The 26,718-nt window shown below is 44.5% G+C and overlaps 1 protein-coding gene across 1 annotated transcript in view; it reads left to right on the top strand.

Moving 5' to 3' along the window:
* The first annotated feature begins 3,454 nt into the window (after positions 1 to 3,454).
* Positions 3,455 to 26,718, top strand: part of NADK (NAD kinase) — a 53,127-nt gene continuing 29,863 nt past the window's right edge. The window contains exons 1-2 of the mRNA XM_060259103.1: positions 3,455 to 3,655; positions 20,212 to 20,295. Coding sequence (XP_060115086.1) covers positions 3,480 to 3,655; positions 20,212 to 20,295 — 260 coding nt within the window. The 5' untranslated portion in view covers positions 3,455 to 3,479. The remainder of the gene's footprint in view (positions 3,656 to 20,211; positions 20,296 to 26,718) is intronic.

Below are 26,718 nucleotides of genomic sequence, written 5' to 3'. Positions count from 1 at the left end.
TTAGAGTGGAAGCCTGGATTACAACATCTTTGTTCGCTTCCTACTAAAGGAAGAAATCCAGTGGGGCATTTTTGTCACTCTGTTGCAAAAACAAAAGTGAAGTCTTGTGACACTAAATGGAGAAGCTACCTCTAACTTGTAAACTTTATTAATTTTTAGAGTTTTATCTGTTTTATCTGTTTTAATTGTCTATTCCCTCACTTGTTTAAATATTGCTTATTGTTATGTGGGATCTATTGTTGGAAGCCGCCCTGAGCCATTCGTGGGAAGGGCGGGATATAAATTCTAAATAAATAAATAAAATAAATAAATAAACACCATTCAGCAATGTACAGTTATGTCCTGGCAACCAGATAGGGAAATAGTTCTAAATTTAATTTTTTAAAAAATCCTTTGGATTCTGTCATCGTGTCATGAATGATTGAATGTAGGTCTGCATAGTCGGGCGGGCTAGCATGGTTTATCAACTTAATTTGCAAGGCTCCGTTTCTTCCTCCCGTTGTCATTTTCTTTTCATTTGATGCTCTGTGCTTGTATCCTGTCTGGCCAGATACAGCCTACCTAGAGTGAAGAAACCAGAAAGCTTGGGACTTTCATATTCTCAGGGGGGGGGGGGCGTTGTTCAAAGAACCTGGAAATTAGGTTGGAAGCTGCTAGAACACATTGTACCCTTTCCAATAAACTGTTTAAAAGCTACAGGCAGCATCTGGTACAAACAAGGGATGAAATATTATGTATTTCTGATTTTAAAAATAACCCTATCTGGTATTAGTAGAGCAGTTCTGAAAAAGCAGGGGGAAAGAGGTGAGTTACAGAACTTTTGGAGAGGAGGAAAAATGGAGTTCAGGGGAGGGATAAAATCCTGATGCAAGCAGAGTGAAAGTCAAGTAGGCATGCCATTGTACTGCAATTTGTCAAGCATGCTAACTATGGAAATTGCAGGGAGAACATGGGAATGCCTGCACACAGCAGTTCTGCTCCATTCCTGTTTCCTTTCAAGGTATCAGCTTTAAGAATCTATACATTTTTCTGGCCTTCTTTTAGCGCCTTGGTTGAATTAATGCCCCAGTGGCAAGTGTCCATGTTGGTCCCAAGCAGAATCTGGAAACAAGAGCCACATAATTCCTTTTGTTAGGACCACCAAGACTAACACAAAACACTGCCCCAGCTTCTGAGTTCCTGAGATCTCTTGTGTCAGATTGAATGATAAAAGGGGGTGGTGTGTGGCCTCAATCTTAAGGCATGCATCTTGTGCTGAGTGCCTGACAGTCTTGAATCGATTGAATCAGATGCCATGTTCAGATAAAGAAGAAAATCAGCTTCTGACTGATAACAGAGAAATAGTATTTGATGAAATACCTCTCCATAACCAAACAGACCAGAAGGACAAGAGCAGAGGAGATGGTTAGTCACATTGTATTAACAGAGCTGTACCTGGAAAAATAATGAATGGAAGTCAAACTAGGTTATAATACCCTGATCACAGTCTCTTCCCAGATAATCTTTCTCTGGTTGAAAACTCCTGAGATTTGCTGCAGTCGAGAGGTCTTTATTCTCAGAGAAACAGACTCACCATGTACTTGCAAATGAAAATTTTGTGCTATCACACGCCAAAGATATAGCTGCTTGTGTGAGTTACTCTGAAGGCAGGGTATACTTTAGAATAGAACCTGATGTGAAAAGAACTTTAGAATCACTGTATTAATAGCAATAAACACGTTTGAAAATGTTTTTTTCTTGGCCATAATAAGCACATGAAGCTGCCTTATACTAAATCAGTCCTTTGGTCCATCAAAGCCAGCATTGTCTACTTAGATCAGCAATGGCTCTCCAGGGTCTCAAGCTAAGATCTTTCACATCACCTCACCAGTTTGGTGTAGTGGTTAAGTGTGTGGACTCTTATCTGAGAGAACGGGGTTTGATTCCCCACTCCTTCACTTGCAGCTGCTGAAATTACCTTAGTTCAGCCATAGCTCTTGCAAGAGTTATCCTTGAAAGGGCAGCTTCTGTGAGAGCTGTCACAGGGTGTCTGTTGTGAGGGAAGAAGATAAAGGAGATTGTAAGCCACTGAGACTCTGAATCAGAGAGAAGGTATGGGGTATAAATCTACAATCTTCTTCTTACAGTCTTCTACCTGATTATTTTTACTGGAGATGTTGGAGATTAAACCTGGGACCTTCTGCATGCCAAGCAGATGATCTGCCAGTGAGCCACAGCCCCTCCCTGGGGTCCTGTGGAATATTTGGATGATATACCCTTCTTGGAAATGGGACAGTTCTCATCAAAGGGCAAAAAGTTTGATGAAGGGTCACAGACAGGCTTTTAATGGATTTAATGATTTTAATGGATTAAAGTTTTTATGTTGGTATGGCACAGACAGTGAAGAAAAATTTATACATTGCAAGCAGATTAATAAGAATAAGCCAGGAATGCCTGTCTCATAAAGTGTGGATCCTGATTTGTAAGCAACAAACAAACAGCAGCTTATTTAAATACTGAATTCATTTGTCACAATAAATTGCAATTTGTTATGAGCCAAGAAAGGTTCAGTCTTGGCGCACAAGAGAGTGAATGCATGACCCTGTGGAGTTGTTGGCTTATTCTTGTCAGTTTAATAGTGATGTCTGAGTATAGCCTTAATTATGCATCAGAACATCCTTAGTTCAAATCAGGCCTTTGCCATGGTCTCAGATAGGCAAGCCACAGTTGCTCTGAGGATAAAATGGAGAGTGGAGGGAAGGTCCATGTACAGCAACCTGAGGTCCTATTTAATAGATGAAGTGCCATTTAGGGTGTTCAGTGTTCTTTGCATCCTTTATCCTTTTATCCAGTCTGTTAGTATTAGCTAAATACAGTTTTGAAGTCGACCTCTCATTCTAATACCCAACACAATAGTCCCATGTCCATCAGAGCAGTCGAACAGGGTCACTCCCAGACAGAGTTGGAATTTCAGCATATTTATTGGGCTCTCAGGATATGCAGAAAAGTATTTCTGTGTATGTGTGATTTTTTTTAAAGGATGCATCTCTTCAGAATAGTAAACTTCATGATGAATGTAGTTGCTGTATAGGAGGCCTGGGATCTGAGGGTAATTGAGAAGGAAAATATTGGAGGTCAGTCTTTGGGTCTTTGAGATCTCAGTTGAAGGAGGAATCAGTTGTTTTCACAGTTTAAAGTACTCTGTTCTTTCCAATGTAGTGTGTTCTGTTTAAAAATAGGTCTGGCCAAATTCAGAAAAGCTATTAGCCACTGTGACTTTAAATGGAAGCTTCATGTACAGCAGCTGAGTACCAGATGCCAAACACTGCGGAGAAACTGTTGTTGTGTTTATGAACGCCCAGATGGCCACTGTAGGAAAGGAAATGCTCAATGTACATGGTCTAATCCAGCAAAGAAATGGTATGATTCTGGGTTTTTGGATTTTAAAAAACTATTTCCCCTTCCTTTTTTTCCAAGGAAGCGATTTCCCCTGACTGGCGATGGATCCAGAGAGCTTTGGCCCCTCTGGAGAAGACATGAGTTCGGAATCAGCCTGCTACCAGTGCTCCGCATGTCATGCTGACGAAGAATGGAGCTGTGCCAATTCCATGCGGGGTCGGGCAAAGACACGCAGCTTGTCTGCTTCTCCGGCCTTAGGCAGCACCAAAGAATTCAGGTATGAAATAAATGGTGACTTCAATTTCTGAACTTGACGGCAGCTGTTGGCTCTGTCCGTGTTGCATTTATGCAGAGGTATGAGTGGGAGGCCCTGACCTGAATGGGCCAGGCTAGACTGATCTCACCAGCTCTTGGAAAGTAGGCAGGGTAGGATCTGGGTAGTCCTTGAATGGGAGACCACCATGGAAGTCCAGAGTTGCTACTCAGAGACAGGCAGTGGCAAACCACCTCTGCTTGTCTCTGGCCTTCAAAACCCTACGAGGTTGTCATAAGTCAGTTGCAATTCGATGGCATTACCACCACCGGTATGAGAGTCCTTTGTGGCCTCACTGAACTGACTGGCAGTAGAAAAGGATCCTAAAGATAGCCTGCCTTTTGATAAGTTTGAAGAGCTGTTCTTGTTTTAAAGCAACTTGGTATACTACTTACATAGTTAACATTTTATTAGTTTTTTGGAATATATATATTCAAAACAAGATGTATGTTGCTGGATAGCTGTCCAGCTAGCTAGCAGTCTCCCATCATCCATCTAGCTATCCTCCATCATCCATCTAACTATCATCCATCTATCATCTATCCATCCATCGCAAGTTTCTAGCTTCTGTGGTTTTGAAAATGCATTTGCAGAGATTGGAACTTCAGTGATCTCTTCGATTCCTTGCCTTTTCGTAGGATGATTCCTTTTACTTTTGCATCTTGCCCTTATTCTGCCTCAAGGATCTTAAAAGTCTAAATTTTAGTCCAAGAAGTGGGAGGGAGAATGAGTGGGAAAGCATGAAGAACAGGCAAATGCAGCCAAATGGCAGCTGCATGTGTTGAGGATTCATACCTTGCTGTTAGCTGCCGATCGAAACATGAAAAAAAAAGCTGTCAAGGTGTTCAAGTCTGACTTGGATCAGTTAAAAGAAGATCCATGCTTCTTACATGCAAACAGGAAAGTCTTTCGTTATTAGTTTGTTTGCCTTGCCCTGTAAAGAAAATGAGGCGTGGCGTTCTTGACAATCAGCATGGCAGTGACTCATGAAGCTGGTGCAAAGGTAGCTCCTTTCATAAAAGGCTTGCATCAGAACACGTGGATGGGTATGTGCGCACGCCTTTGTGTGTTGGATCCTTTGCCCCCACTTTTCAGCGCTCTCACAAGAAGGAAGACCTCTCATTGTAGAGCCTGCCTTTGCACAGCTTGAGCGCATGGAACTGCTTGAAAGGTAGAGTTCACTCTCTGTCTTTCTCTTGTTCAGTACTACTAAGCAGTAGCTGATGGCTGCAGAGTGGGACTTTGAACACAAGGAGGAGTTCAGATTCAAGGAATGTAATATGGTCAGTCTTCTGGCCTAAAACACTGTGTTCAGCCCAGTCTGCAAAATATTCTTTTTAATATTTTTTTAACCTTTCCCTCTCTCCCTGTTGCCCTCTTTCTTTGTGTTCTTCTTCTCTTTCTGTCACTTCTATTTTTCCTTTGTTCTCCTGTCCTTCATAAATACTTAAAAACAAAATGGTGCTTAGGGTTGGTTACTGACCAGTCCAAAAAATGGTTTGGTCAAGTGACTAATCAAATATTGTCAAATTACAGCTGGGTATTTTCTGACTCAACAGCCCTGTGGCGCAGAGCAGTAAAGCTGCAGGACTGCAGTCCAAACTCTCTGAGTTCGATCTCAGCGGAAGCTGGGTTCAGGTAGCCGGTTCAAAGTTGACTCGGCCTTCTGAGGTCGGTAAAATCAGTCCCCAGTTGGCTGGGGGGGAAAGTGTAGATGACTGGGGAAGGCAATGGCAAACCACTCCGTAAAAAAATCTGCCATGAAAACGTGATGCGATGTCACCCCAGAGTCGGAAACGACTGGTGGTTGCGCAGGGGACTACCTCTACCTTTTTTTACCTTTTTATTTTCTGGCTCAGGCTAGCCCTATCTCATCAGATCTCAGTGTCAGGACCCCGACTCAAGGAACAACTCAGGTTAATAGTTCATCCTTTTATTCCAGGTATCAAAGGCAGTACATCAGAATCTTTGCTAAGACTAACGTCTTAGTCCAGTGTTTCTCTATTTAACCCCTCGCCCCAACCGTTATAATGCAAGTGCAAGCACGGCAAAGCAAAAGCAGCTTTTGGTGGTACCCACTCCTCCCAAGCCTGAGAGTCCAGGTGGTTATCTATACTTCGTTAGTGGCTGACCTTGGTCGGTAGAAACTGCTTCAATAATAAGTTTCTCAGATAAGACTGCAGAAGCAAGCAAGATGAGCTTAGCAGGAATGCGTTCAAGCCAAATGATACTATTACAGCAAAACCATGGCAAGAGGGATACAGAGACACTCTTGACCAGGGGTCCTCAAACTTTTTAAATAGGGGGCCAGTTCACTGTCCCTCACTGTTGGAGGGCCAGACTGTTGTGGTGGCTGCCGTTACTGTACAAGGCCGCGGGCCGTCAGTTCTCCGTCTTATGCATCTCTCTCCCTTCCCCACACCACACACCCCAGCCTGGGAACTCACCTCACCTCGGTATCGCCTCACACTCTGTCTCCGCCGCCTCAGCCCAGTGCCGGAAGTGTGCGTCGCTAACGCGAGTTTAGGTCGAACATCACTTCCGGTCTGATTTTGCCATAACCCAGCGGGCCGCATAAACGTTCTCAGCGGGCCGCATCTGGCCCGCGGGCCGTAGTTTGAGGACCCCTGCTCTTGACACTCAGTAGCTAAGCAGGGTTGGCCCTAGTTAGTACTTGGATGGGAGACAGAGGAAGTCCGGAGCTGCTACACAGAGACAAGCAGTGGTAAACCTACCTCTGAACACGTCGTGACTCGAGGGCACTTTCCACCCTTTCCACTGCATTAATTTTATTAAGACCTGTTATATATCACAAAAACAAAATTAATTTTAACTATTATGATGAGACAAGGACATTACAGTTCTTCTGGAAGGGAATGAACTGACAATGTCAGGTCTTTAAAGCAGACAGCTCTAGGCTGTGAGCTTCACAGCATGTTTGGAAATTTATCTTTATTTATTTATTTTATTCGACTTTTAGCCCGCCCTTCCCATAGGACAGGCTCGGGGCAGGTTACATCATACAAACAATCAACAATTAAAAACAATAAAAGACCAATTTAAATATATAACATCTAAAACTACGGAATGACGATAGACTAAAATAGGTCCAGTAAATCTTATAGCTCTGGGACGGAATGAAGGGAGGAGGCTGGTAGCAAGGGACATCCACTGCCTCAGCTGAAAGTCTGGCGAAAGAGCTCTGTTTTACAGGCCCTGCGGAACTGGAGCAGATCCTGCAGGGCCTGGATCTCCAGGGGGAGCTCATTCCACCAGGCAGGGGTCAGGCCTGCCTTTATAGTAGATGGCCAGCGGGGAGAAGCTCTGCTCTGTTGCTAGAACTGCAGGGCCAGAGGGCAAGTAGCCCTTGCTGGATTCCAATGGGTGAGCGGTCCCCTGCCCCAGCATTATTGGCTTCAGAGAATATGGTGACTGCATCTACTATCGGATGACAATATTTCACTTGACTGAGGTGCTGATCCTGTTGTGACTCATCTTCGGTGCAGACCAACCACCGGTGGAAAGCCAGGGAATGGTGCGTGTGTGTTTGTGTGCTTGTTCCTGGTCTTTGCAATCCTTTTGGAAGATCTTGTTCCATCTTATTTAATTGGGCTGGCTAATGTCAGGCTTTTTATCTGCTGGCCTCAATCTGAATCTGGCCTTCTCCTCAGTTGCTTGTTGTCCTCTCTGCTCCCTCCCTCCCTCCCTCTCTGTGCTTCTTGAAACTGACTGAATGGGGGAAAGAGCAGGATGAGATTGTGTGGGGCTGGAAGCAGGTGAAAGGTAGTGTTGAAATGGTTGGGCAGAGCCAGGTTTTAGGAGGGCAAGAGACGAATAGACAAGGAAGTGGCATAATGTCCTAATGTAAACATGCTGTTGAGGGACTGAGAGAGATCATAACCAGCCTCTCTTCATATGATAGTAATAGATCCCCTCCCCGTTCCTTTCCCAGACTGGCTTACCCACTAGGCAAACTAGGTGGCTGCCTAGGGTGCTGAGAGGGGGGCTCCGAATTGGGCTCCCCCCTCCCAATACCCAAGACAACTGCCTTAATTTGCCTTCCCTCCCCCCCCCGCTGCTGCCGCCACTGCCAGCCCCCTCCCTTCCCTTCCGCCGCACTCTGCCTGCCCCCCTCCTGACAACCTCGCAGCGACAAGGCTGGATCCTACCAGCTTTGAGGCAGCTGGCAACTGCACCTTTTTCAAAGAGAGCACTGGTGGAGGCTTTGCTCACCCCTCACTTTCAGTTCCGGAAAGGAGGGTGGAGAAACCTCCTCCAGCGGTGTCTTTGAAAAATGTGCAGATGCCAGCTACCTCGTCGTGCTTCTCTGAGGGGTGGGGCGCTGTGGAGGCGGGGCAGGGGGCGGCGGGCAGGGAGCCTGCCTGGGGCACCATGTTCCCTAGGGCTGGCACTGCTCCCTTATCAAAGTGCGGCAGCAGTCCTTCCAGGTGAATCGTTGATGCTGAGGGAAGGATTCATGGGGTAATCTCTCTATCGAAACGATCTTGTATCTCTTCATCAAACCAGTTTAGCCACCCCTTTAGCATCCGAGGATTGTTAACTATAGATCAACTCTTGCAGGTTGGCCAGAGGTTCTTAGTAAGACATAAGGTAATCTTCTATGACTTCGCTGCTGATACCCCAAATTCTAAGTTGCCTAATTGTCTCAATAGTTCCGGCATGAGTAAACCCACTTTCCCTTTGCTAGTTCTTATTGGATCTCTTGAGGGTGGAGAGGTAGTCATACGATCACTTTGAGAGGCGTGATATGAGTGCACTTCTTGAGGTGTGATGTGCTGCCTCGTGCCCATTTAACACGTTGAGTAGCCCACATGTGGTTCCCCTTCCCCATTGCATAGTGATGTTGTCAGCAAAGAGACAAGATTTCGGGTGGGAGTGGGGGAAGGCAGCATGTGGAAGGAAGGGAACTGCAGCCTTTCCCTGTAACTGGGACTCCAGACATTTCCAGGTGGCAAGTGATTGACAAGGGAAGCTGTGTCTGCCTTGTGTTGCCTTTTTGCTAGCTGTCTTGTTTTTGTTTTGCCCTTCCTGCAAGAAGTTTGGGCTGGTGACACCCTTCAGTTCATCTTCACAGTGCAGGCTGGATGGACAGAGTTTTGTGGCTGAGTGGGGAAGTTGTACATGGGTCTCTCCCACCAAGCATTCTGACTGTCACACCACACTGCTTCATCTTCTCTCGAAGCTTCTGAGCAGCAGAGAAGTGGGCTTCTAGACTAGCTGTATCATCCTAAGTGGAGTTACGCCTTTCAAAGCCCACTGACTGAATGGGTGTAGAGAGGTAATACCAGACGGGCGTTTAAAGCCGCCCGGGAAACAGGAGGCAGGCGGACCAAAAAAGCACGTCCACACCCGCACATCTGCATCCCACCCCGATCCTGCCCCCGGCTTGCCGGGAGCTGGCTCAAAAGGCACCACTTTCAAAGTGGTCCCTTTTCTCTGGGGTGCCTCTGAGGTGCCTCCCTGGTCGTCTGGAAAGCCAGGAGGGACCTGGAGAGTGAGAGAGTTCCAGACGCTCCCTGGGTGCCCACAACCCGCCCCTTTTCTGAGTGCTGTCCGGAAGCTCCATTTCCGACTGGCTTTCTTTGGGACGACTTGAAGCCGACCAAACTGTACTTTTTTGGATCAGAGCCAAGACGGCAGCCGTGTTGGTCTGAAGCAGTTGAACAAAGCAGGAGTCAAGTTGCACCTTTAAGACCAACCAAGTTTTATTTAGAACGTAAGCTTTCGTGTGCTCTCTAAGCACACTTCATCAGACGAGGGGATCAGGTATTGTGGGCTGAAATACATGCATTTTGTTGATTAAGAGGGCAGACTGGCTGATCACATGGTCAAACGGTGTGGCTTGGCCATTTGGATAGCCATAAAAGGTAATAAAGTTCCCTGCCAAATGGTGTTTCTGCAAATCTAGGTAAATCACAAAAGGACATGTATATCCTCGTTGTAGTCCACCCAATCTACTTATCAACATCAATCTATACATTATAAACATCATTCTAGTCTGCCATTAGAAAATGGATCAGTTCAGCTAATCCTGCAAGGCAATATCCTCATGTTTTTAAGGTAGTTACAGAGATAAAAAGAGCTGCATTACTTGCATGTGGCACTGCCTCAGGCTCGTTAGAAAAACTGCAATATACATTTATGTAAAAGGTAAAGGTAGTCCCCTGTGCAAGCACCAGTCGTTTCTGACTCTGGGATGACGTTGCTTTCACAATGTTTTCAAGGCAGACTTTTTATGGGGTGGTTTGCCATTGCCTTCCCCAGTCATCTACACTTTCCCCCCAGCAAGCTCGATACTCATTTTACTGACCTCGGAAGGATGGAAGGCTGAGTCAACCTGGAGCCGTCTTCCGCCGGGGATCAAGCTCAGGTTGTGAGCAGGGAGCTTGGACTGCAGTACTGCAGCTTTAACACTCTGTGCCACGGGGCTCTTTGCATTTATGACAAACATACAAAAATGCAATTTCCCCTGGGCTTAATTGACCATGTAACTGCAACGAAAGAGCTCTCTGTTAAACAGCAGGAGCTTCTTCCCAGCTCTTGAGTTTCTGACAAAGACCAGTGGACCTGAAAGTGATTGATTTCCAGTATCCTTTCAACAGTGCATTTTCTTCTCTTTTCTTTTTGATTTTTTTATTAACAAAATTCTGCATTCTACAATCTACATTCAAATTTATTTTTCAATCATTTTAAAGTAGATAACAGCAGATTGGAAAGTTCTCCAAGAGAAGGGATGCAGTGATCATGGGAGATTTCAATTACCCGGACATCTGTTGGAAGTCCAACTCTGTTAAAAACGAAAAGTCAAATAGATTCCTGGCTTGTCTTGCTGACAACTTCCTTTTCCAGGAGGAAGGGGGTTCAGGAGGGGTGGGAGTTTCTTAAAAGCAAAATACTGAAAGCGCAATCACAGACGATTCCTATGAGAAGAAAAAATGGAAAAAGCCTAAAGAAGCCTCACCTGGAGTATTGTGTTCAGTTTTGGGCACCACATTTTAAGAAGGATATAGACAAGCTGGAACGGGTCCAGAGGAGGGCAACGAAAATGGTGAGGGGTCTGGAGACCAAGTCCTATGAAGAAAGGTTGAAGGAGCTGGGGATGTTTAGCCTGGAGAGGCTGTGGCTGAGAGGTGATAAAATCATCATCTTCAAGTACTTGAAGGGCTGTCATATAGAGGATGGTGTGGAATTGTTTTCTGTGGCCCCGGAAGGTAGGACCAGAACCAGTGGATTGAAATTAAATCAAAAGAGTTTCCGGCTCAACATTAGGAAGAACTTCCTGACCGTCAGAGTGATTCCTCAGTGGAACAGGCTTCCTCCGGAGGTGGTGGGCTCTCCTTCCTTGGAGGTTTTTAAACAGAGGCTAGATGGCCATCTGACAGCAATGAAGATCCTGTGAATTTAGGGGGAAGTGTTTGTGAGTTTCCTGCATTGTGCAGGGGGTTGGACTAGATGACCCTAGAGGTCCCTTCCAGCTCTATGATTCTATGAAACTATAACTGCAGTCATGAACCTTTTAAAATATAATATTGTTTTATCTGAAATACTATGTTAGTGATAATTATCTGTAATAAAATTGTTGCTCTGTTACTTTACTTTAACAATGCATTTTCTGAACCATTCTTGTCCCTTGTGTTATATCACCTCTGTTGCCTATAGCAGCTGTGCAGGACCTCTTGAAGCAAATAAATCAGCATTAAATATGAATATCTTGGGTTTGTTCCTGTGTTTGTTTGTTTTTTTAAAGCTCACCTTGTAAGCGAAACTGACTAGACCAGAAATTTTCTTTAAGGTGTGGTCTAATTGTTTTCACCATTCGATAGACTTAGTAGGGAATGAAGGAAGCTAGTAGCAATTAAGGAAACAGAGCAAACAGGCTTAAAAACTGGCTTCCCCTCGCGTGCACCTTGACCGGGCTCTTTTTTCCTTCATTCTAAACCCTGAATTGTTATGTTATTGTTCTTAAAGTCAGAACAGAATCCTTTTCATCCTCAGTTTACTTTTGGTTCTGTTCCTTGACACATTGAAAGCATCCAGATGAGGATGGAGACATGTGTTAGGTTGGCATCCTTGAAGTGCTTGAGATGTTGTCGTCACACTGGTGATGGTGGTGGGATACTGTGAAAGGCCTAGACAGCCTAGAAGACCTTACTCAGGTTTATCATTGATACTGTCTCTCAGCCTTGGGAGGGAAGCCAACATGCCTGAACTCCCTGTTCTTGTGAGAATTGAAAAGTCTAAACTATGAAGACACGTCATAATTCTGGTGGTTCTGAGAACTGTTTCTTGGACTGAAATTCCCTTTGAGGTTGTGCTGTTCCACTCACCTTGAAAAAGGACAAAAGCTGCAGTCCAGGAAGAGGCGTAATAATGATGTGAACAGCCAAGTTGCTACCTGTATCTGTGCTTTTATTATACTGCTGTTCCTTTATAATAAAGATATGTGGCCAGAGAACCCTAAATTTCTACTTCTGTCAAAAGCATATAAACAGGGGTGTCAAATGTGCAGCCCACAGGCCAGAACTGGCCCACCCAGGGCTTTAATCAGGCCTCCAGGGCTCTTTTCTCCTCCTTCCTGTCCTCACCGTTTGAAGCTCTGAGGCCGTTGAAGTTCTCAGCTCTTTCAGTTCCCTGCCTTTTCTGCCTTGCCTTTGCAGGCAGCAGCACAGACAAAGCTGCAAGAAAAACATGGAATGGATTCTCCATCAAAGCTGCAGGGAGAGCATGGAGTGGATTTTCCATTAAGGTCTCTGTGCCTCGATAGATAGGGCCCAGGGACCTTGATGTTTCCATTCCACATTTTCCTTGCAGCTTTGTCCGTGTCCAGTGTGTTTCAGGGAGTGGAGATCAGTTTCCTTTCAGCATTCCTGTATAGACAGCTGAAGCTCAGGCTTCCTGGAGTTGTGTCCTTGCAAATAAAGGGTTGATGCTTTGAGCCAACTTGTCTCTGCTCAGTGGGCCTGTCCTAGTGAGTACTGTAACCTACATTCAAAGGGGGCTGTTATACTGGAGAGCCATTGCCGATCTGAGTAGACAGCCTAGACAGGGGTGGGGAGAGAAGCTTGCAAGGCCATTTCATTGTTTTCTCAGATTCAGGGCATTTTATATGTTTAGTTTCTGCTGTGATCCTTGTGCTTTTTCTTGATGTTTTCTTTTAAAAATTGCATTGCCAAATCCTACTATTCCCCCACCATTCTATTTTAAACAAAATATTACAAGAGTTTTAAGCATGTTTGTATTTTGTTAAAAATAATATCTTTAGTCGGGTTTGTCTGTGTCCTTTATAAAGTTTACATCTCTGCTACCTCACATTACATTTTACGACACACGTGTCCCGGCCCTACAAAGTTCCATTGGTGTCATATCTGGCTGTCCTGAGTTTGACACCCCTGTTCTAAGGGGTTTCCTGCCTTATCAGACTTTGGTAGGTTTCAGGTAATGGGGACTCCAGCAAATCCCTTGGTGTCCTTAGACCAAAACTCAGAATCTCTCCCTAGCAGAGCTTGCTTGTGACGGTACACTTTTATAGTCATAACTGTGTCATCTTGTTGCTTAACATCTGTTGTAATGATCTTCCCCAGGGGATGACTAGAATGGTTATGGAACCACTTTTATGATTAGAAAAGCATCTTATGACTGGGAACCCTGTGGTTACACCATACTAGGGAAGAAATTAGTATTGGATCCAAAGTTTAGAAATCAGAGAATCGAAAGGTTTTTTTTAAAAAAATAAAATAAAATAATGCAAACTGGTGCTTAAAACTATGAAGCTGGATTTCAAAAGGTGCGATGGTCATTTATGATGCTACCTAAGCTAACTCCTCAAGAGTAGAAAAAAGCAAGAGTCCAGTAGCATCTTAAAGACTAACAAAACTTACAGCCACGCAGTCATGGAGGATAAATGCATCAGATGCTATAAGCCATGGTGATCCAATGGAACCCTTGTATTTTAGAGGCAGCGTTCCTCTGAATGCCAGTTGCTGGGGCGAAGGGGGTGGGGAGAACTACATGGGAGACTATGTCTCCATGCCCACTGTGTACACCTTCCAGAGTCATCTGATTGGTGATTGCGGAAACCAGGAAGTTGGACTAGATAGACCTTTAGTCAGATCCAGCAAGCCTCTTCCTACAGTCATCTTATTATCTAATGATTTTTTATTTCGCTCTTTCTCTAGTGAGCTCAAAGGTGGCATGTGTGTTTCTTCCTTATGTTATCCTCCCAACAAACCCGTAAGAGGGGTTAGGCTGAGAAGGAGCTATTGTGTTGTCAAGCTTTGTAATACAAAAAGGTTTAAACCAGAAGTGGCCAAACTTGCTTAACATAAGAGCCACATAGAATAAACATCAGATGTTTGAGAGCCACAAATCATTAACATCAGATGCTTGAGAGCTACAAGATGGGAGGGAGGGAAGGCAGACAAGCAGGCAAATAGATAGGGGAGGGAGGGAGAGGTGGAAAGAAAGCAACTTTAAATGCATTCTCCAAGCCGGCCAATGGGGTGGTTGGGGCTTCAAGAGCCACACAATATATGTGAAAGAGCCACACGTGGCTCCCGAGCTGCAGTTTGGCCACCCCTGGTTTAAACTTTAAATCTAGGTCTCTCACATCATAGTCTAACATTCTAAACCACTCCTGCACCACTGTGTAGCAGTATACATGGACCTGGCTTTGAAAATTAGTATGAAACTTTTATTTGCTACAAAATGCAGCAGCCAGATTGCCGACTGGTATCGGCAGCCATGATTCATTCTGGGTAAGCGTTAACCAAGCTTCTTTCTGAGCTTGGTTCAAAATGCTAGGGTAAAAGCTCCACGATCACTGGCTATCCCTGCAATTTGCCACTTGATCTTGCTTTGTGTTTGGGGTCCTAACCGGTTACAAAACATGGCCTGGAAGTTTTCCTGTGCTTCCGAATACCATTTCCCTCCCCCCTTGTGATAAGAAAGCATTGTTCGCCTGCACTGTTTCTTCCTTTAAATATTACTGGGCACCAAATTCTCTGTTGTTTTGGCCATGAGGAAAATATCAGCGTTCAAGGCAGGGGGAAGAATTGGATTAGGATAACGGAGCTGCCAGAGGTTGGACAGCAGGCCTTGGGAAAGGATCCAAGACAGCCGTAGCTTTCTAACTGCATAAACTACCAGTTACTATGATCCCTTTCTGGAGTTAGAACACATGCTCTCAGTCTGTTAATGCACTTATTCCAGGCTGACCTATGTTGTGTCATAATTGCTTTCAGGCAAGCAGTCTGGGAATTAAAAAGAACAGACTTGCTTTCTTCTGTGAGGCTGTTCACATGCTCTTGAAAAGATAGAGATATGGGATAGTAAGAGAAGGATTGTGACTCAGTGGCAGAGCATCTGTTTGGCATTCAGAAGTTCCCAGGTTCAATCCCTGATATCTCCTGTTAGAAAGGACTAGGTCAGGGGTGGCCAACGGTAGCTCTCCAGATGTTTTTTGCCTACAACTCCCATCAGCCCCAGCCAGCATGGCCAATGGCTGGAGCCGATGGGAGTTGTAGGCAGAAAACATCTGGAGAGCTACCGTTGGCCACCCCTGGACTAGGTGATGTGAAAGATCTCAGTCTGAGTAGACAATACTGACCTACCTTGAAGGACCAAGGGTCTAATTCAGTATTAGGCGGCTTCACAGATTCAAAAAAACTTTGTGGACTAGTGACTTGTGAACAATGTTCCCTCTAAGCTATGGAGTCTCGTGAGCAACAATTCTACTTTGTGAGCTACTGACATTAAAGTTGTGAGCTACTGGCATTAAAGTTGTGAGCTACTGCATAAATTAGTTTGCTCTAGGGCCATTTTTCCTGAGCTGAGACAAAAATGTGCGAGCCAGAGGCTAAAAAGTTGTGAGCTAGCTCACACTAACTCAGCTTAGAGGGAACACTGCTTGTGACCACTTTACAGGCAAGGCAGTCATACGTGTTGTTTCCTGTATCTCTGGTGTATTTTAATTTTATGAGACCATACAGCTTGCCTTAAAACAAGGCTTCTGAAGCACACAGGAGGGATGCCTCATGAGTATTTAAATCTTTAAGCCCGGCATGCTTGCTTGATTGCTAAACATTTGATGAAGTACATATTAAAGTGAGTATGTGCCTTGGCAGGTTGGAATGAGTTTTGTCACCATGATCAACGCAAACATTCTTTACGGCCCAGGATTACTAAACGATGTGCAGGCTCTTGGGTCATGTGGCTGTTGCTGAAAGCAGAAGACCCATAAATGCATAGTCTTCTTCATTACCTGTTTTGGCTGACTTTTTGGGCTCAAATTTTCAGCTGTAAGCTGCTCAGGGCAGAGGCCTTCCTTGTGCTCTGTAAAATGCCATGGGCATTGATGGTGTGCTGCTTTCTCTCCTTCCTTCATCATATGACATAATTCCATCACATTGTGGAGAACGTGCTGAGGCAGAGAAATTCCACCATGCAGTAAAGTCAGATCATATGTTTTGTTTGACTCTTCTTTTTGCAGGGCGAGAGGAGGCCGAGAGGGACTGTAGTTGATGGTAGCCATGCAGTGCCTCCACTGCCTACTTCTATTCTGAGACAGCATCTTTCTAATATTGACTGTAGGATGTCTACAGCCCCTTGCTTGGTGTAGTGGTTAAGTGTGCAGAGTCTTATCTGGGAGAACCGGGCTTGGTTCCTCACTCCTCCACTTGCAGCCTCTGGAATGGCCTTGGGTTAGCCATGGCTATCGCAGATGTTGTCCTTGAAAAGGCAGCTTCTGTGAGAGCTCTCTCGCACCTATCTCACAGGGTGTCTGTTGTGGGGAAAGAAGATAAAGGAGACTGTACGCCGCTCTCTGATTCAGAGAGAAGGATGGGGTATAAATCTACAGTCTTCTCCTCAGGGAGAACTGGGTTTGATTCCCCACTCCTTCACTTGCAGCTGCTGAAATGACCTTGGGTCAGCCATGGTTCTTGTAGAGGCTGTGCTTGAAATGGCAGCTCTCTCAGCCCCAGCTACCTCATAGGGTGTCTGTTGTGGGGGAAGAAGATAAAAGAGATTGTAAGGCACTCTGAGACTCTGATTCAGAGCGAAGGGCGGGATATAAATCTGCAGTGTTCTCCTTCTTGCTTCTCCTTCTTTCTCCTTCCTCCTCTTCCCTTCTTCTTCTGTCTTGGGGTACATTTTCTGCATTGCTTCTGTTCTCCTGCTTTGGTGAAGGGCTGTTTGTGGCCTGAATGGCACGCACAATGTACTTTCTAGCATCATACTGCAGACAGTGTGCATGCTCAGATTTATGAGACCACAGAAGGGTCCCAGGTGTATTTTCTGGCATCTTAATGGATCCCAGGAAGCAGATGTTGGAAAACACTCTGCATAAGCATCTTGAGAGCTGCTGCTAGACGAAGTTGTCAACTCTAAGTGGACCAGTAGTTTGGCTTTGTATAAACAACTGTACAAGTCCATAAGGGAGGGGATTGTGGTTGCGTGTTGGCAGAGAGCACAGCTTGCATGCCAAAAGTCCCAGATTCGGTTCCTGGCAGTTACTTCTAATCAGAGTAGATGGTGCTGGTCTAGATGAAATAACGATATGAGACAGCTTCCTGTGCAATAGTTTAATTTTAAGCACCCGCTAAATGTAAAACTAAAGAGCTTCTTGTTCAGGGTGAAAGAGGAGAGCACAAAAGTAGGCTTGAAACTCAGCATCAAAAAAACTAAGATCATTGCATCCGGCCCCATCATACCTTGGCAAATAGAAGGGGAAGACGTGGAAGTCATGACAGACTTCACATTTCTGGGAACCAAGATCAATGCAGATGGTGACTGTAGCCATGAAATGAAAAGACGTTTGCTCCTTGGGAGGACAGGTAAGGCGAACCTGGGCAGTATACTAAAAAGTAGAGACATCATCCTACCAACAAAAGTCCGATTAGTCAAAGCGATGGTATTTCCAGTAGTGATGTATGGCTGTGAGAGCTGGACCACAAAGAAGGCCGAGTGCAGAAGAATAGATGCTTTTGAGCTGTGGTGCTGGAGAAGAATCTTGAGAGTCTCTTGGACTGCAAGAAGATCCAGTCAGTCAGTCCTAAGGGAAATCAACCCAGACTGTTCCCTGGAAGGTCAGATGTTGAAGCTGAAGCGCAAATACTTTGGCCACCAAATGAGAAGGGAGCACTCCCTGGAGAAGATCCTGATGCTGGGAAAGACAGAAGGCAAAAGAAGAAGGGGACGGCAAAAGAGGAGATGGCTGGACAGCGTTACTGATGGAACAAACAAGAATTTGAGCAGACTTCGGAGGATGGTGGAAGACAGGAGGGCCTGGCATGACTTTGTCCATGGGGTCACAAAGAGTCGGACTCGACTGTGCGACTGAACAACAACAACAACAACAACAAAATGTAAAACTCAGCTTTGTTGAAATTTTCATTTTAAAAAGATTTCTGGGTACCCAGACCTGGATAGGCCAGGCAGGCCTGATCTTGTTAGATCTCAGAAACTAAGTGAGGCTGACCCTGGCAACTACTTGGGTGGGAGACCTCCAAGGAATACCAGGGCCAGGACTCAGAGGCAGGCATATCAAGCCAGCTCTCTGAAAAATATCCTAGCCCCTCAAGGGGTCACAGTGATTTCCAGACATGCAAGTGCGTTAGTTCACACACACATACAAAATACTAAAACAAGAGGTTTCTAGTCCTCATAAAATGGGGTGAGGAGAACTATGTACTCTAGCCTGATGGGATATGACAGCCTAATGAGAGATGACAGACAGACAGATGTGAAGACAGGCAGTACCTGCTGATAATCTTGGAAACTGGTTGCCAGATGTTTCCAGGGGGAGGAAGATAAAGCTTCGGTGGCTTGTGTAGCATCCTATGATAAGTGAAACCTGAATTTTCCTTCCGTTTGCAAATTGCATAACTCAGCTTGTGATTGTTGTTTGGTGCGAGGTGTGTGTGTGTGTGTGTGGTGTTAATATACCTGAGTTGTCTCATTCCTATAAAGCTCTAATGACATAATTAGTTTCTCAGCTGACCTCAGAATATTTATTGTAGAGAACTATACTCATGAGAAGTGTGTGTCAGTCTTTAAAACAATACCTCATGTGTCAGAATGACACAGCTCTTGTTTTGTTTTTTCTTTCTTTTCTGGCTGAATCACTTCTAAAGCTATAGATTGCCAATTCAGTGGTGCAGCCGGAGTTATGTACCTCTTAAGACTAACGAGGCGGTAGTCTGATCCTGCAGATAATTGCTGTTGTGGTTTATTCCAATGATCATTAATAATACCCTTCTTGTTATTTGCTTTTAAAGAACCATTAAAGACACTTGGCAGAGCACCAAAAAGAGAAGTGTCTGTGTAAAGTGCCATCAAGTCACATCCGACTTACAGCAGGCCCGTAGGGTTTTCAAGGCAAGAGGTGTTCAGAGGTGGTTTGCCGTGACTTGCCTCTGTGTAGCATCCTTGGATTTCCTTGGTGGTCTCCAATCCAAGTATCAACTGAGGCTGACTCTGCTCAGCCTCCAAGATATGATAAGACTAGGCTCGTCTGAGCATGTATTTAATTTCAGTAGGAAGGAGAACGGAAGCATTGGGCAGAATGCTTCACATTAAAAGTAGGGTTTGAGTGGGGAGGTGTAAAGGAAGCGAGGGGTGGCGCTACCAGTGTGCTTAAGGGGCAATGAGGGAGAATCGATGGAGTAATTTGAAGGGCCAGGAGACCTTTGGATGGTTAGCGGAGCTGCAGGAGTGAAGGTCACAGGCAGGGATGTGAAAGATGTGCAGAGGGAACACAACCATGAAGGGCTTTAACAGGGAGGTGGCCAAACTTCGACTCAGGAGCCACATGTGATTCTTTCACACATATTGTGTGGTTCTTGAAGCCCCCACTGCCCCATTGGCCAGCTTGGAGAAGGCGTTTGTCTCTTTAAATCACTTTGCCAAGCCAGCCGGCAGCTTCGAGAATGCATGTAAAGTTAAAGTTGCTTTCTTTCTACCTCCCCCCTCCCCCCATCTGTTTGCTTTCTTTCCACTTTTCTCTCAATTGTTCCTTTCCTTCCTGCTCACAAACATTTCCACTTTTCTCTCAATCATTCCCTTCCTTCCTGCTCTCAAACATCTGGCGTTCATGCCTTGTGGCTCTCAAACATCTGATTTCACGTCTTGCAGCTCTCAAACATTTGGCATTTATTTTATGTGACTCTTAGGTTAAGCAAGCTTGGCCACACCTGGGCTTTAAGCGCAAGGGCATGTTTTGTTGGATCCAGGAGTGTATAGAAGCTGAGTCAAGGAAGGGAATCACATAGTCAGAACTGTGAGAGAAAGGCATGATTTTGGCAGCAAAGCAGTGGACTGCTGATGGGGAATACAGCTTGCTACAGGGAGGGTGGGACGGAAACATGATTCATTTGTATGGTCCAAGCAGCTAATTTAATAGTCCCTTTTCATGTCAATATACTTTTCATTGAGCTCTTCCAAGAAGTGAACTGCTAAGATAACAAGGAACTGAAACTATTGCATTTTTTTTTCTCTTTCAGGAGGACACGCTCCTTGCACGGACCATGCCCAGTAACCACGTTTGGACCAAAAGCCTGCATGCTGCAGAACCCCAAAACGATCATGTGAGTGCCTTTACCTTCAGGAAAGCACCTGATCCCATTCATCTGGAGAATTAAATCTCCAATCCATTAAATCCAATCCATTCCCAGGCTTCAGCCAATTCATTTATAGACCTGGGCATCTTTACCAGTTTTCTCTTGGCTGAACTGAATTCTGTGAATTTTAGAAGGGGGGGGGAATACTGTTATGGTGTTTAAACTATCTGTGGCTTATTGAATAAGAAGCCAGGCTCTTATGTTGCACATACGTTGTTTTCTATTGTTTGCTTCTGCCTTGTTTATTTGCTACCTGTTGCCAATGGCAGGGTATTGCGTGTGAAGGAGAGGAGGCATTGGCCACTATTGACACCATTTGTGCTGTCAAACCATGAAGCTGATATAATGAGAGAGTTTTAAAATAGCAATACAGCTAGTTTTTCTTCCAGGATTTTACCTCACCGGCCAGGTTCTGCATTCCTCTGCGTTCCTCTTCTTGCTTTTTTTAAGACATGCAAACAGTGCTTTTTTGGTAGAAAAAGCCCAGCAGGAATTCATTTACATATTAGGCCACACCCCCTGACACCAAGCCAGCCGGTATAGTGTTCCTGTGAGTTCCTGCTCAAAAAAAGCCCTGCGTGTGAATATAAAGCATGCAACCTTTTAAAAAGCTGAACTGTGTCAGAATTTAGGGCAGTAGTTCAACGAAGAAGAGAGCCTATTTGCATACCTGAAACTACACAATTTAACATTATTGATAATTAACATGTTGGTTAATAAGCAATACAGTTTCCGCAGCTTAAACACTGCTTGTTGTGAGTCCTTTGCTAGAAGTGGCGGCAATGAGATCTCACAGTAAGTGATGAATATACACAAGAGCACCCTGCAAGGTTGTTTTACTGCCCTTGCATAAATCTGTGCAAAGTTTGCCCTTCAATTCCTGGGAGTTGTTCACCTGTATCATTTGCCTTTCTATGTAGCATTTCTAAGAAGCCCTTCAATCCCATAAAAACCTCTGCCTGCCAGACTTCTCCGGTACTGGTTACTCTAGCATCTGCCACTCCAATATGTCTAGACTTAAAGAATTGTTTGTTTTTTAAGAGTCAGATTTGGTTCCATACTGAGCCACAGTTGGTTGCAGTTCCCTGCCCCCATATATATTATGTCCTCAAGGAGGGATTGGCAACATAGAATATTTCCCTTGCTCTTGAAACAGCATTTTACTGTATTTAAAAGAAAGGTTTCCTGACATCTTTTTCCATTAGAATAACATCGTGACTAATGTTATGGGAGCCATCTCCTTTATCTTTCTGTTCCCATTGCAATCCATTCTGCTATAAGAACATAAGAGAAGCCACGTTGGATCAGGCCAGTGGTCCTTCCAGTCCAACACCCTGTGTCACACAGTGGCCAAAAAACCAGGTGTCATCAGGAGGTCCATCAGTGGAGCCAGGACACTAGAAGCCCTCCCGCTGTACCCCCCCACAAGCACCAAGAATACAGAGCATCACTGCCCCAGATAGAGAGTTCCAACAATACGCTGTGGCTAATAGCCACTGATGGACCCCTGCTCTAGATGTTTATCCAGTCCCCTCTTGAAGCTGGCTATGCTTGCAGCTGCCGCCACCTCCTGTGGCAGTGAATTCCATGTGTTAATCACCCTTTGGGTGAAGAAGTACTTCCTTTTATCAGTTCTAATCTGACTGCTCAGCAATGTCATTGAATGTCCACGAGTTCTTGTATTGTGAGAAAGAGAAAAGTCCTTTCTTTACCTTCTCTATCTCATGCATAATCTTGTAAACCTCTATCATGTCACCCCTCAGCTATGTGCCATTTCACCTCTGAAATTATTTATTTATTTATTTATTCATTCATTCATTTAGTAGGCTTATATTCCGTCCTTTCCCATAACAGGCTCAGGGCAGATTACAACATAAATTGAACAATAAAAACCTACAATTTAAATTTAAAAACAATACAATAAAAACAAAAACAACCAGAACAATAGAACGAAATATAATGCATCATCGGCAGGAAGGGCATATTTCACAAGATACTGCAGTTTTTGACTCAAGAAAGTGATGGTATTAATAATAAAATTCAGCACCATAATAAGGCTGTAAAACATGATGTCACAACAATCGTTGTGTAGTAATCATTTTGCAGAATGTCTTGGAAGTAGAGAAGAGCAATTATTGCCTGTTTTGTTTCCTTTTATATTCATTTCTGCTTTTGTCAATTATTCTGGTTCTCCTCTTCTCATAATCAGATTGGTAATTTTGTTTGTATGTTGGATAGCTTTTATATGGTATGTCTGTGGAATTGTGCGTACAGTACCAGCAACTTCTTCATGAACTGTACGATTCTGATTCATTGTTGCCCACAAGTAATGTTAACATTGTGTACATTTTGCATGGAAATGTTTGGTGTGAGGAAACAGAAGATGGTTGTGAAAATAACTTCAGGTCTGGGTTGCCCGAGATGGGACTTCCGAAACACAGCAACAGGGATGCAGGATTAGAAATCATCCCTAGGCTGAAGATCACAAGTAGCTTGAGAATGTGTAGTGTGGCAAGGAAGCCAAACAGCTTTCTTGTTCTTCAGTAACACTACCTGTTCCTCTAGAAATCTCTGATACCCGGTGCTCACAATCCATATGGCATCCTTGCCTCACGAATTAGCAGGGGAAGCATAGAACTGAGGATATAGAGCGACAGTCTGACATCTCTAGTGCATCAAAACTTGGGGTGTTGCTAAATACCAAAAGCACCACTAACCGGCATCATATCTCACTTCAGTGGAAAGAAATCTTAGAAGGGCATTTGCCTTAGCTAGATGTTCTGCCTTTCCATCTGCAGTTACTCTGAAAGGCTATGCTCATGCCCCTTAAGCGAGGTTGAATCTGTAGCGCCTATGTTTTTCAATTGCCTGTATTATAGGGAGGCTCGTTTTAGAATTATTACTCCATTAGTTGATAGGACACCTGGTTATATTAATACAAACAAAGCAAGACTTTACTGGCTCTTATCAGATAAGAATCCAGAGATTACATATACAGTAGCTGAGTTCTGTGCATCAATTCTTAGACTGCAGGATTTGCATTTTAAAGGTTCTTAAACTTAGATTTTTACTTCGTATATGTCTGTTTTTACTTCTCCATATTATGTTTATACTGTATCCTGGTCTTGAGACTGTAATAAACGATGATGATGATGATGATGATGATGATGATGATGATGATGATGATGATGATGATGATGATGATGATGATGATGATGATGATGATGATGATGATAGCAGGGGAAGCCCTCAGAAACAATCCATGTTGAAAGGAACGAAAGCTATGCTAGATCACTATTGCGTTTTGGTGTTTGCTTTGTTTATATCAGCATACACCCCAGGATGTCTTGGATGACTGTGCCCTTGTGGGTCATTTAAGTTCATCTCCTTTTCTTTACTAGTTGTGCCCTTGTTCCCATCAGAGAGAAAAAATGTCTGTAGAAAGATAGATCCAGGTGGGCAGCAGTGTTAGTCTGAAGCAGTAGAACAAAGAAGGAGTCAAGTAGCACCTTTAACACCAACAAAGTTTTATTCAGAATGTAAGTTTTCGTGTGCTAGAAGCACACTTCATCAGACAATAGGATGGAATGGCAAGCAGTCCTCCTATTTTGAGCCAGTTTGGTGTAGCCAGTTTGGTGTAGTGGTTAAGTGTGCGGACTCTCATCTGGGAGAACCGGGTTTGATTCCCCACTCCTCCACTTGCACCTGCTGGCATGGCCTTGGGTCAGCCATAGCTCTGGCAGAGGTTGTCCTTGAAAGGGCAGCTGCTGTGAGAGCCCTCTCCAGCCCCACCCACCTCACAGGGTGTCTGATGTGGGGGAGGAAGGTAAAGGAGATTGTAAGCCGCTCTAAGACTCTTCGAAGTGGAGGGCGGGATATAAATCCAATATCTTCATCTACCTCACAGGGTGTCTGTTGTGGGGGGCAAGGTAAAGGAGATTGTGAGCCGCTCTGAGACTCTTCGGAGTGGAGGGCGGGATATAAATCCAATATCTTCATCTACCTCACAGGGTGTCTGTTGTGGGGGGCAAGGTAAAGGAGATTGTGAGCCGCTCTGAGACTCTTCGGAGTGGAGGGCAGGATATAAATCCAATATCTTCATCTACCTCACAGGGTGTCTGTTGTGGGGGAGGAAGGTAAAGGAGATTGTGAGCCGCTCTGAGACTCTTCGGAGTGGAGGGCGGGATATAAATCCAATATCTTCATCTACCTCACAGGGTGTCTGTTGTGGGGGGCAAGGTAAAGGAGATTGTGAGCCGCTCTGAGACTCTTCGGAGTGGAGGGCGGGATATAAATCCAATATCTTCTTCTTCTATTGTCGGATGAAGTGTGCTTCTAGCACTCGAAAGCTTACATTCTGAATCAAACTTTGTTGGTCTTAAAAGATGCTACTTGACTCCTGCTTTGTCTGTAGAAAGAATCCGTCCATCCAACCATCCATCTAGAGACAGCATGATTTTTCACTCACATTTAGTGATTGTATCCCTGCAGCTTCACTTCCTGTGAAGTTTGGTGGCGATGGATGATGTATAAAACAAAAGGCCATTTTCAAATGCCCAGAGACACCCATTTCCTAAAACAGTTGGGAGTGCACAGTCTGGATTTAAGGACAGATGGTTCCTTCCTTGAACTGCAAGTGAAGGCCGCATTTGGGTTGATTCTCCAGAGTACTTCACAAGGATCAGCAGAACTTCCGTTGATTGCCGGTGTATAAATATAGCCATAGTCTGTTCACAAGGATACAACATGCTTCCTTATAAGAGATGGCTGCCTTCCCATTGGTTCAGAACCCTGCAGTACCGAAAGTCTTGTATCTTGAGAGTGTCCATCTATGGCAGTGCTCTGAAATGGGGCAGATTGATGTTTGTTTGAATCGCGTTTTAATGGCTTCGGTTTTCCTGTGTTAAAATCTCCTTATTGCTCAGAACGTACAGTATATTGTTTGGTTTGCAGTTTCCTTATTGCTTTCTAAACCGTGGGCGAGCTTAAAGGGTGTACCCCTCCGTTTCATTGCAGAGAAGCAACTTGCCTTAAATGGACAATCTAGTCGCAAGCTTTTGGGGACTGTGGGGTTCTGAACCAATGGAGTGCAGCTAAACTCTTAAAAAGGTAGCAAGGTGTGGCCTTTGGTGATGAAAGAAAGCTCTGCTGATAATGTGGTTCTGGAGTTCTAGCGCAGCGCATTGCCATAATTGGATGGTCATGCCCAGCTACCTTTGAGTATCATGGGGTTCTTATCCAATAGAAGGCAATCATCTCTTAGAAAGTAATAGGGTGTGGCCATATGACCAGGTGCTTGCTGGCTATTTATACTTCTTTTGATCAGAGGAAGCTGAGTTGGTTTGGAAAGTGTTATCGACATGTTAATCCAGTTGTGGCCTTCTCTTGCGGTCCAAGACAGGTACGCTCCGGTTTGTGGCCTTCAAGCCAAGCTGTCTGATACCAAAGTGTTACAGAATGGAGGTATACTGGGGCATTTTATGTTCGATGCTTGTGTGATGCTGTGTATATCATTTGGGTAGCAGTGTTGGGTCTTGCAGTAGAGAAGCAAGATTCCAGTCCAATAGCACCTTAAAGAAAACAAGATTTTCTGATGAAGGGAGGCTTGACTCTCAAAAACTTATATCCCAAAGATCTTGTTAGTCTCTAAGGTGCTACTGGGTCTTGAACCTATGCTGCCTTGTACCTTTGGATGGAAGTCCTCTTGTTGTTCAGCCCTGTGGAGGTGAAGGGTGCCTTTTCTCTTACCCTCAGATCAGTCAGCCAGTGTAGAAGTAGCTTATCATTGCCTTGACCACGTTCTAAGACTGTGACAAAGAAGCCGTCTCTGCTGCCAATACCAAGAGATCCCCTCTGCTGCCATAGCTAGAATCAGCCAGCCTCATTTCCCCATTTGCTCTGGCAGCAGGTGGCTTTGCCTAGTCCTGCTGGATGAAACAAGGAACTGATGCTTTCAGTTTGATGCTCCGCAGAGGCTGAGGAGGGTAGGCTGGGGGTGCAGTAACGGTGGTGGTTCTTGTTCCTTTTTATGCTCCCAGGTTTCTAGCATTTTGAATCCTGGCTGTCATTCAGCTCGACTGTGTGTTGGTCTTAAACGAGTTTTATACCAAAAATAATTGGTCAAAATTGTATGGTTAAGTTGTTGGTTTTGGATACTAAGCCTTGCTTTTCATTGGTCTTGGTTTATGGAGGCCTTAAGGCAGTGGTCCCCAACCTTTTTGGCACCAGGGACTGGTTTTGTGGAAAACAATTTTTCCACTGACCGGGGTGGGGAAATGATTTTGGAATTATACAATTGTGCACTTTATTTCTATTAGTTTGGTGTAGTGGTTAAGTGTGCAGATGCTTAACTGGGAGAACCGGGTTTGATTCCTCACTCCTCCACTTGCA

This window comes from Heteronotia binoei, chromosome 18, assembly GCF_032191835.1.
Source record: "Heteronotia binoei isolate CCM8104 ecotype False Entrance Well chromosome 18, APGP_CSIRO_Hbin_v1, whole genome shotgun sequence".
Lineage (NCBI taxonomy): Eukaryota > Metazoa > Chordata > Lepidosauria > Squamata > Gekkonidae > Heteronotia > Heteronotia binoei.
Note: the sequence above shows the minus strand (reverse complement) of the source record. Positions and strands in the feature narration are given on the sequence as shown.